The sequence below is a fragment of the Rhipicephalus microplus genome, chromosome X (assembly GCF_043290135.1).
Source record: "Rhipicephalus microplus isolate Deutch F79 chromosome X, USDA_Rmic, whole genome shotgun sequence".
Lineage (NCBI taxonomy): Eukaryota > Metazoa > Arthropoda > Arachnida > Ixodida > Ixodidae > Rhipicephalus > Rhipicephalus microplus.
The window spans coordinates 139526959-139539068 of record NC_134710.1 but is presented as its reverse complement, the minus strand read 5'-3'; the positions used below and the strand labels follow the sequence as shown (position 1 = coordinate 139539068).

Below are 12110 nucleotides of genomic sequence, written 5' to 3'. Positions count from 1 at the left end.
CCTTTGTTCTCTGCAACTTCGAACGCAAAAAAACAACTGGGTGGCTACTTCGCCAATCGCCTTGCTTCCCACCGGAACTACAGGCGCCCCCTGCCACTTGCGGTGCAAACAGCGAGCCCGCTCCCTGCACGATAGCGGACTCACTGTTTGCACGGCAAGCGGCAGGGGGCGCGCAGAGTCCACAGATTGGTGCATCGCAGCTCGTCCGTTGTTTATTACTTGGAAAGCGATTGCCGCTTTGAAACCTCACGGATTTGTTTGTCTGAGATAGGCGGAGCAAGTGAACAGGAGCCTCTGAAGTTAAACAATTTCCGCATTTTTAGAGAAAACGGGAATGGTTTCTTGCAGGGCGATTTTGAATTGGTCCACTGCGTGAGGTATCCGACAGAAATCCGCTATGTACAAAAATGGCCCGTCAGAAAATCCGCTAGCCGCTAGATTGATTTTTTCCCCGTCGTAATAAAATAAAATCCGCCAGATTTAGCGGGAAATCCGCTAAATTGGCACCAGTGATCGTGTGCAGCCCACAACGATTCACGACTTGCCACCTATCCCACGCCCACAAACACGGAAAAAAAAAAACGCACGCCACACCATGGAAGCGCTGGGCAAACCCACACAATCCGTAGCAGACAAGCAGACGCTGCTGTGGCACATCAGTTCTGTCACACCATGCAAAAATCAATGTCCCACACACAATGTTGCCATTTTAATTCTTACAAACGAGATGAGCATTTGGAGGCAAGCTATGAAATTCGTTTGAAAAGAATGTGCAAAACTTCACGTCTGCAATTTGGCATAAATGGCACAAACATGCAAATGAACATACCCACCTAATTTCATTGAGATCCATTGACCTAAAAAAATCGCCAGAGTTGGCCTTTAAATTTAAAGCACAAGAAGCTTACCGCGGCAGCCGCATTTTTGATGGAGACGAAAATGCTTGAGGATCACGTACTCAGATTAAGGTGGACGTTAAAGAACACCAGATGGTCAAAATTTTTGAATTGCTGTTGGGACATAAAATTGTTGTTGGGACATTTTTAATTGCTGGGGACATAAAACCCTAATAATTAATTAGCAATAAAAAGCTTACTAGTCATATCGTGGTAATGCAGAATGTGGCAAAGATTTTTTTATTCTCTATTTGCATGAGGATGAAGTTATATGCTTGAACCACGCCTGAAACAGTGGCAGATGAGCTTCATTATATGCCAGCATCAACGAGAAATCATAGATGGCAATAGTGCCGTTTGTTCATATCACACAGGCACCCATTTAGGACTGAGCAAGCCTGTGAATCGTAAGTACCAAGCTCATACAAAAACGCTCAATTTTGCTATTATATTATAAGTAATAGCACCGGTCTTCTATGGGTCTGCCATACTCCTCGGTTTTGAAGCAGCTACATTTGACAGAATGAACTTTTTGACACCTCATCAAACACATAAGATAAATGCCTCCCATGAAATCCCAAGCAAGTGCCCCCCCTCCTTTAACAACTCCAAATCAGCGCCGAAGCAGGGAGAGAGTGCTTTCCCGGAACGATTCCAAAATTCAAGCGGCAGCAAAGTCTTCCTACCAAAGAAAACTGCTTTGCACATAAGACTTTTTCATAAGTAAATGGCTTCCCAAGAACAGTGCGGAAGCTTGAAATTGGCAAGGAAATTAGAGGGAGCACTTGCTCAGAACTTTATGGTATATTGACATAAAGATGCAATGTTAAGTACTACCAGGTATGGTGGACCTGAACTAAATAACAGACAACCACATATAATATTTTCAATGCCTCTATTGCACACTACTAGGCTTGAGCAGGATGGCATGACTTGTTTTTTTTAGACTATCTGTGGCAATTTAAAACAGTAATTCCTACTTAAATCCCGAATAATGTTATCACTTCTATAGCTACAATCAATGGTTACTTCATTTAATCATCTCATGACAATTTCTAGGTTGTAAGTCCTAGCAAACACCCATATCAAGAGACTAACATATAACACACAGCTTTTCCAGTGCAGTGGGTTCTTCCGCCAACACTGTTGTCAATTTTACCTTTCACAGGAACTTTTCTCTTTTGCCAGACAAGAAACTCGCACAAAGCAAGTACATCGGTGGTGTTCTTTACAATTAGAACAGTTCCCAGAGCATGCTTGCAAAATAACAAGCACTGTTTTGCCACAAAGTTTTTTTTCAAAATGACACAGTCCTAAAATTACAGAATGTATGCAAGTTTGTAAAATCATAGTAAATTCAGCAATGCTGGCAGATATGCTGCACTGCTTTTCAGATGCCCAATGACTGCAGAGCTACATTGTTGCAGCACCTCAATGTTGTGCTTAGTTATGGACAAAAAGTGCTATATTCCATAGAACAGTGAACATGAACTGTAAAATAATAATTAGATATATATGTGGGATGAAATACTGGGCAAGTTATTGCAAATTCATCATAGCTAGCAGTGCAATTAACACAGAAGACAATGAGAAATGTATACTGCACAGCACTGTCTTTCAACTTTTTACACAAGAAAGACAGTACTATGCAGTTGGTGTCAACTTCTTTGTCCACGTTAATCGCACTGCTAACCATGGTGATTAAACATATGCTTCTTTGGCAATACAAAATTCTAGTTAGAAAAATATTAAGCATTTTGATTAACATTATTTCAATAAAGCATCCAAAATGACGACATAGGCATTCTGACAAGCACTGCTATTAACCAATTGATGGAGCTACCATGACTGATTTTTTTTTTACTGCAGTTACAACAAAGTTCAAAGCAGCACAGCAAATAAGGCAATAAAACCTACCTGAAAAGATGGTGGCAAGACAATTTTGCAGATGCCAAACTTTTCTGCTTCTGGTCTTATCTTAGTAATATAGCTAATAGGATCCCGCATTTCCTCTGTTGTGGGCCTGTATGTAGGTGCAGCGACAAGGCACGCTGGGTCACTCACACTTGGAAACTTTTTGCTGTCCAAAGGTGTCAGTTTGACTCTCCTGGTATCCTCTGAGCCAACTTTGCCTCTCTTTGAAGTCCCGGCCTTGGTAAATGTGAAAGCCATTTTGGGTGAACAAGACTTTGAAGCCCTTGCATTGCTCACTCTTGGATCAACACTTGTACCACTTCCTTTCACACTGCTTGTACTCAAATTACTTGCCTTGGTATCACTAGCCCTGGCATCACTCATAGCATCTGCACTCATGACACTAGTCTTGGCAACACTGGTCCTAGGAACACTGGCTCTTACAGTTCTTACTGCTGCAACACTCGACTTTGCTACCCTTGGTCTTCCAGCACTAGCCTTTACAACACTGGCATTTTCGGAACTTGTCCTTGCAGCACTTGCCTTCATAACACTTGCCTTTGCAGCACTTGCTTTCGTAATGCTTGTCCTAGCAACACTTGCCCTTGATCCAAGTGTTGGATTGAGTGAGCCATGCCTTTGCATTGGTGTAACAACAACCGCAACTTTGGCAGCACCTGATACATGACGCCCTTTTGTTTCTGTAACAGCTTTTGCTACTCCAAACTTGGAACTGGATGTATGGGTAGATAAGGAAGTATGTAATTGCATAGAACTGGCCCTCGAACCAATTTCCGAAGTTGGGTCCACACTTGTGCGGTCTGCCCTTGTATCGAGCTTTGTTGAGCAATCTTGAACCAGTGCAAGATGTTGTGATGGTGATGATGTAGGTTTCGATTTCGGTGATGCAGGCAATAACTTCTGCATTTCAGAGCTGAACTCAAGAGCTGCCGCACCATTGGTCTCTGAAGCAATAAAAGAAAGCCTCCTTGCAGTTGGTGCGACCGTTAGAAACCCTTCTTTGTTCAGCACATCCGCGTCAAAGATGCCAGTCTGTGTACTAACAGAAACTTCCTCTGGCATCACGACGAGTTCCTCAGGGGTTGAGGGTGCACATAAAGCCATTCCTTCTTCACTTGTGTTTGTCGACGCATCAATTTTAGATGGTGTATCATCTCGTTTTAGAAGGTTCAAGCCTCCTTCGAAAGATGCTGACCGACCATCTTGGGTGCTTAGAAGCATGGCACCAGTAACATTTTCATCGAAAGCACCGGAGAACTCACTTGTCATTAAACTCTGAATTTCCTGTGCACTGCCAAAACTCAAGCGACACGACATAACTTGGGAGATTTCACCAGCAAGGGCATCTAAGGCTTCCACACCTCCTGACATTGATTCAAGATCATCAAAGTGTGCTTGAGTATCAAGAGGGTCTCCAGCAGCGTCTGCAATAGTTTCAGAAAGTGATGATGGCGATGGCTCCGAAAAACGCTCAGATGACAGGCTAGTCTTGAGCAATTTCGACTTGTCAGCTTCAGAGGGTTTACTTTTGTTTTTAGCTGGTGCTGGTTTTCTGCGTGAAAGCATACCAGATGGTGGCAAGGATGAAACACCGCATTTTTTAGCAGAATCAGATTTGATCTGTAGTGGATCAGAATCATTTTCTTTTACTTTATCTCGTAACCCAGCTTTCTTTTCTGTATGGCGTCGAGCCATTTTAATAAGAGGTTCATCATCACTGTCGGAAAACACACGATTAGATAAAGCGATACTAGTGCTGCCTTCTGTTCTACGTCTCTTTGCAACAGTAGCTTTCTGTGCTTCTTCAGAAATTCCAACGGATGCTTTACGATTTTGACGTGGATATTGCGCAGAAGAAATGTCATTCCTCTGTCTCAAACGTCGTGTATCCTTCACACTCTCGCTCGATGGCCTACGTGATGATCGTTTTGCTACACTATCACTGGGCCTGAGTAACATGCCCTTTTTGGTCTCCCGGTGCACTGCTGTTGCACTCGCTCGTGACGAGGCTGGCAACAACTCACAGCCCTTGGTCAAAGAAGCTTTTGATTTAGAAGCGTTTGCAGCAAGCTCATCCATTTTCTTCTTCATTGCAGTAGTGCCTGAACGACCTGCTCCACGTTTTGTTGGTAGAGCCAGAACAAGAGGATACTCCTTCACAGGACCAAGGCTCCGTGTTTTCCGTCTGAACATTGCACACCTGGTAGCCTTGCGAACTTTCAATGATGGCCTCATACTTGTTGTGGCACGACTAAGCAGCCTCCTCGCAATAAGTGAGGTAGTTGGCTTTTTCTTAGTTATTGGTGCTGAAGTATCAACTTTGGCCTTTGGCTTCTGTGGTGCATTGAGAGTCTTACTTCCTGCAGCTCGTGGCCTTGGCTGAACAGCGATAACAGAGGACCTTGGAGGAGACAATGGGGACATGTCTTTTTCACTTTCAGATTCATAGTCCACAATTGGTGGAACCATTTTGGCTTTGCGTAAATGTGGTGTAATCCCAACTGAGTGTCTACGTGTCATGACACCAGCTGTCATATTTGTCACAAAGGGATATCGTAAGCCAGCTGCAACACGTGGGTGAAGACGTGTCAGCTGAACACTCAGCTGCTTTTTTAGCACTAATCGGCTCTTGGCAGCCATATCTTCATCTTTAGATAGTATAGGGTGTCGACTTGATGGCGCACTGGTTGGCTGTTCCCTCAGCTTCACGCATGAATTTTTTACTGCCCCCTTTGAAGTCAAGTGAGAGGCTTCATGGCTGGCTTGTGATCTGAGAGCATGACCACCTCCAAGACCCAAAGCCGAAGGCTTTCTACATGATGCAGACTGGTGCTTGATCCTCTGCTGTTTGTACTTTTCTTGAAGTGCTGTCAAGTTTCCACTTGATTTTCTAAGACTTCTTGATGTGCTGCCAGTTTTATACACATTCTTCAATTTTTCAGATGCAGCCTTCTTTTTGTCTACTTTCTGAAAATGGACAATACAAATTGTATAAGCATGCTTCCACATATGAAAATTAATGCTTTGTTGGTATCAGTCTTGTTAGGTATCACGTTCAAGTTAAAATAAATGTACACACACCGACCAAAAGTTTGTTGTCAGGAAGTTTAGGCAGTTTTCCTTCTGTACAAAATAATTATTCACAAAACACTTTCTGCTTCATATGTCAAGCTTCACACGCTTTGTATTTAACACAAGCTTCCGGTGTACAGTCTAGGTGGAAGAGTTCCATTGCTTTAATTCAGGTCTTCCCCCCTCCCCCCCTCCTCATAGCCTGAATACAAAGCCATTTTTATCTTCCTTGTTTTGCACCTCTCATACGTATAAACAGCTTAACCTTTGCAGTAAATTACTGGCCCCTGTTGAACTATGCAACACGGCCGCAGCAGTCTGTGGTTGGGCACTGCTTGAGAAGTTCTTTGGTGTTTGATTCACACGTGCATTTTCTCACTGCATTATGCACCGCATCTAAAAGAGCCAGCTAACATGTTTTTTTTTCAGCTTTGCTTTCATTATTTCGGACCAGAACGAATAGACAGAGGACAAAGGTTTCAAACCAATGGGAGTGAACAATAATTTGGTGGTTGGCATCTTTATTTATTTTGACATAACCTCAACTATCAATTTTTAAGAAATTGTTACTGTAGATTAAAATCAGAACAAAAGAAAAAGTGATTTGCAAAAATTTTTTTATACAGTCAAACGCAATTATAACAAAGTAGCAATGGGACCATAAATTATTTTGTTGCATCCAATTTGTTCAAGCAGCAGGGATGAAAATTGGTTTAATATGGCTCGCACAAAAATCCTAGACACTGAAATGCCTTATTCAAGCCTTCAAACCATTAGCTATGCTTTTTCAGACACTGCCATAGAACGGACACCAATAGAAATTAGCATTTTGCTGCACCTTCTTTTCATTTCCACCACTCCAGTTGAGGTTATAAAAATCATAATTTCCATTCGTATGCACATATCAGAGGCAACAATATCTTTAGAAATGAAATTAAGTGATTATCTCAAGCAATTGCACAAACCAGTCATTATACTAAAATTTGATGTTGCATTTGAATTTGCGAGTACTGCCCCCACTTGCTACACCTGCCACTGTTCACATGCTATGCCATGCAAAGTGCATTTGCTGAAACAACACATATGCGTAGGCTGCCTAAAGGTGACTCTCTTGTACTGAATGTATGAAATCTAATATTGAATGGGCCCTGCAACACTTTAACATAGTCAGAAAACAGTGGTGATCGTTAGACTAGGCTCCTGCGAACATTTTAGCAAAACATTATAGCGCAGCATGTGGCAGGAAATTACGTTTCCAAGTCACCTAGCATTAAGGCACTCTTGACAAATTATCCCACAGACTGGCCCAACTATGACACAGGTAGAAGGACACCGCCATTAGCTGATCTGAACATTCAAATGCTGCATGGTTACTACACAGGCCACATACTTGCGCAGCCTTCAGCAGTATCAGTATTACACTCTATAGAATTATACTAGCACCTTACACAAGTAAGCTTGTGTCTGAAGTGATACTAAACAGAAATATTAAAAAATGGCGAAAACATCAAACTTCTAATCAAAAGATACGGCTTTTACAATAAGCAGAGTTCATTTCACATATTTTTAAACAACTGGCTGTATTTTCGGGACATTGTCATAGTACGGCGGCGCCACGCCAGCGCGAGCTGCGACATCAAAGCCATCATGGCGGATGCAGCGGGAATGTTTTGCCGTCGTGCTACTTTGCTTTATCTAACTCGCCTTTACTTCCCACTCTCCCTCTTTCAGTAAATGCTGAGACATGCCCCCCCCCCCCCCCCCCATGAAATTTACACTACCCGGGTGCATTGTCCACTGCTGGTGCCATTCACGGTAATTTCAAGAGCCGTGGTGGAAGCTGAGCAAGTTCACAGACATGGGCGATGGCTGGCATTGTTGGAATGCCCCTTTCCAGTGATGTTATCTTCATTCCCTCTACCTAGTTTACGGTGCAGTTGCTAGGTCAAGCAGTTTGTGAAAAACGCACCAAATTCATTATTTTTTACCAATTTCTGTATGAAGTCAAATTTGTGTCCATCGATATCAGCACCATATCTCGTAGTTTGGCTAAAAATCTCGGTGGCGAAAATTTTGTTCAGTAAAATGTCCAAGGTCACGGCGTGCACTACTGCGGCTTACTTTATAATCCACCTGGATAACTTTCAGCACACTCATTGTTACAAAATGACATGGACTGCACTTGAAGCATGTAACAGATCTCTGTAGCTCTTCCTTCACATATTTTACAGATTCAAAAAAGTTTGCAGCAAGCAATTTGTGAAGCAATAAACTAGGACAGTGACATAATTAGGTGATTGCCTCAAAAAGTGTTGCAAGACTCCTTTATAGACGTCTTGAAACACTTTTTCAAGTAAGCATGGAATGCATTCACTACAAGAACTTATTGCCTCACGAATTCAACGCTGCAAAAGTTTTAAGAATCCGTCTAGTACGAGCGAAGTTACAAAGATTTGTTACATGCTGCAAATCGATTCTCTCTTCTCTCATCCCAACAAAAGCGCTGGAAGCTAAACAGCAATGGATGACAGGGGCAAAAAAAAAAAAAGTACGTCACGCACACCTCGAGACCTTGAACACTGTTTTCGTTTTTTTTTTTCCCTTCGAATAGGCGGCTTTTTTAGTGTGATCACGCGTACTCGTGTGGCCAAGTGCCGGCCTTGTGCGGCGATTACTGTAACGACCCAGCGCGCCATGTTCAAATCAGCTAATGGCTGATAGATGGCCTTTCTACAAGTGATTTTTGAGCGTCTTCCGCCATTTGTCGAGAGAAGAGAAAACATATTTTAGCTGACTTTGACAATTTATTGTGAGTTCTAGGCCGCATGCTGCACTATAATATTCAGCTCGCCTGTTCTCGTGAGCCCCTACTACCGATCGGCAGCATTTTCTGACCATGCTCGAAAAGTATTGCAGGGCCCCTTTAAAATGTCGGTAACAAGGTGAAATACAGAAATGGGTGCATCTAGTACCCTTGCATTCAGTGATTTCATGCAGAATGTAATGAATGTAAGGCTGAACTGCCCTTTATTTTGTTCTCTCTTGAAAGGGTGGTGCCATCAAATTTGTGGCGGACAATTTCCATGTTACAAATGTTTTTTAGTGCTCTAGGCAGCATGATACACACTCCAAGATTCATATATTATTCCTAAATAATTTTATATCACCTTATTCATATGAACTACTTTCAGTTTCGGTTTCTCAGAGCTAAATTGAACAGTGTTGTCACTGTGTAGGAAGCTTGAACATGTGGGCCCACGAAGGCGTAAAGCATGCAGTGCTGCATCCTCTGCTCTCACACAGTCGAGCAAACGATTGCATGCATTCAAAACTCGCTGAAATTACCATAATAGAGAATATTAGTGCGTACGAAATTCAAGTATACACAAAGGTCTTCGGGAGTACCAGGTTATGAATCGATGGTAACATCTTGTGATGCTTCATGCAACGCGTTTCTTTGTTTTTGCTGAGTGATCGTGGAGAAAAATGTTTCTAAAGACAATGCATTCAGAACATTATTGCTGAGAAGTTACACCACCTGAGGTGTAGAATACATCTGATTTATGCAACAGCAATTCTGTGCTTGCCTAGTTCAACTTAATGCAAACCAGTGGCTCCCCTTACGCAATCTCCCGTTAACTGCTACGGCAACCAGGCATGCTAAAGCAAAGAAGTGTGTGAACAAATTAAAGTTCTCTAAAGTTGCCTTCGAAAGTTCAGGTGACTATTTAAAGTAACCGATGCTCTCTCGGTTTGCCTGGGGCAGCAGAGTTGCACCACTGATTGCATGTCACGCTAATATGGTATGGCATTTCTAAACTTTCACTTTATTTCCTACAAAGTGAAGCTGATGTCAGTTGCATTAGCGTTTGGTCTCGATCATGAGAATGAGAATTTAGGCACACCTTGTAAACAAATTAAAATATATTCCAAGCGTTTGCTGTGTCTAACAGTTTGACAGATTTTGTGGGGTTTAACGTCTCAAAACCACTATTTGATTATGAGAGACGCCGTAGTGGAGGGCTCCGGAAATTTTGACCACCTGGGGTTCTTTAACGTGCACCCAAATCTGAGTACACGGGCCTACAACATTTCCGCCTCCATCGGAAATGCAGCCGCCACAGCCGGGATTTGATCCCGTGACCTGCAGGTCAGCAGCCGAGTACCTTAGCCACTAGACCACCGTGGCGGGGCGTGTCTAACAGTTTATGCTAAGTGTCCTTGCATACAGAACAAGTCCATTGCAGGCTTTTTAAAGCCCCAAACTTGGTGGCACCATCTCTCTAAGACATAAAAGGACAAAGTAGTTGTAGTGCACAATGAACAAGTAATTTTTCACTGACAGTTCTGAAACAATCCTTATTTTGTATTGCTTCATGGACAGGTACAATAAAACGCACAGTTTACGGGGCCCGACATAGTGGTTGACGCCTTTAGAGTCACCCGAGTGCATTGGTGAATTGCCGAGAGGCCTAATGCATCTTCCGAAATGCACCAGCTAAGGGGTCTCCTGCCACCATTGGCAGTTCCAAAAGCCCCAGTTGCCATGCAGGCCAGGTATTGCACTTTTGTCATCAAGCAGCACTGTACAGTGACAAGTGTCATCACTAAAGGCCGGATTTATAGGCACTAAAAACTGCGTTTCAGGCGCCAAAAATAGGAGGGCAAAACACTGTTTTAGGCTCCCATAATTATGAATATAGACACAATAAACTTTGACAAAATTTAAATTTTCGAAGAAATACGTGTGGGATCTGGGTCTATGACAGGAAAGCAAACAGAAATGTGATGGTACAAATGTGCTGATGGTTTAGCATAGCCATTCATTTTTTTCCCTACAGGGTTCACACAATACGGCCTTCCATTTCTAATTTCTAGTCCACAATGGTGAGTTAAGTGTCCAACTCCGAATAAACATGCTCCTGGGTATCTGTCTTTTTGACATGACTGAGAAGGACTACACAGGTGCAAATAATCAGAGCACAATAAGCCAGAAGGGTCTTTTTACCTCTTATTAACTTGGTCTAACCACAAAGGCTCAATTTTTCTTCTGTCTGTGAACACCTTAAAGGGCCCTCACGCAGGTTTGAGAATTTGTAGAAGCCAAGAGAAATGCATGCACTAGGCGCTCATCATCACATCTGCCAAGATTTGCAGTTCTACGCGCACCATCGAGGTGAAATGTAAGATTGCACACCACTTCATCTCACGGGCGTGCGCCCCGACATGGTGGAGGTGATGTATACAACAAGGATCCTGCGTACGTCAATGTGTGCGTACGTCAATGAGAAACGGCGAGAACAATTCAAGATGACATGTGTAATTTGTGCAATCTGTTCCCTGAATAGAAGTATGAAGGCTCACAAATATTAAAATATACAGACAGAATCTATGCACATTATTTTTTTTTAAGTTCGTATCGAGTGAGATGCGAGACTAAGCTGCCTCCATTTCATTTGCATTATGTTCTCACCATTCCCATATCATGCCGGTGCTAGCATTCACAACACTTGGCTTGTTTTTGGTGCACTGTCCCTTAGAGGAGTTATAGCGGTGCGATGCTGTGTATTATGGTAAGGATACTTGATCCGCCAGCCTTTCCAAATGTGCGCGCATAGAGGGATCCATCTCACAAAAGCAGGCAGTACAACACAGAAAATGTTGAAACAACACAACACCGTTTGCGTGCACGGCCTGGCATGGGCATGTCATGCGAAAGTAACCTTACGCAAGCATGACGTGCTGATGCGTCCGCGTCGTGTAATCCTCCAGCTCAGAGTTGCTCCGATACCAAGTAGGGCAGGGAAGGAATTTGGCTTGCGAAGTCCACATCGAGTGAGGGGCAAAGGTTTCACACTCACCTCCTCACATCATGCTTTCACAGAGTTAATGAACCAATTAAATAATTCTAGCGATACACAGCTTTCAATTAGGCACGTAACTACTTCCACTGTCTAAGTGAAATTTCTTATGTCACCTAGTGAAGTGCCATTTAAGAAGTTAATGATAAATAAAACAAAACCCACATGAATATCATTTTTTTTTAATCTACACTTGACCTTCCCCTGATTGCACTCCACGGTTTCACATTCGTTCTTGATCGTCCTGCCACAGCACAGAAGCATCTCCTGCTCCCTACGCAAGTGAGCAGACACTGGAGAGATGCCGAGTAGACGACACGACGCAGATGAATACTTGTGTAGAGAC

General features: G+C 42.9%; 1 protein-coding gene across 1 annotated transcript in view; it reads right to left on the bottom strand.

Annotated features, from left to right (window-relative positions):
- The window catches only part of Jarid2 (Jumonji, AT rich interactive domain 2), a 121792-nt gene that overhangs the window by 93452 nt on the left and 16230 nt on the right, over nucleotides 1-12110 (bottom strand). Inside the window, exon 5 of the mRNA XM_075877870.1 lies at nucleotides 2814-5798. Coding sequence (XP_075733985.1) covers nucleotides 2814-5798 — 2985 coding nt within the window. The remainder of the gene's footprint in view (nucleotides 1-2813; nucleotides 5799-12110) is intronic.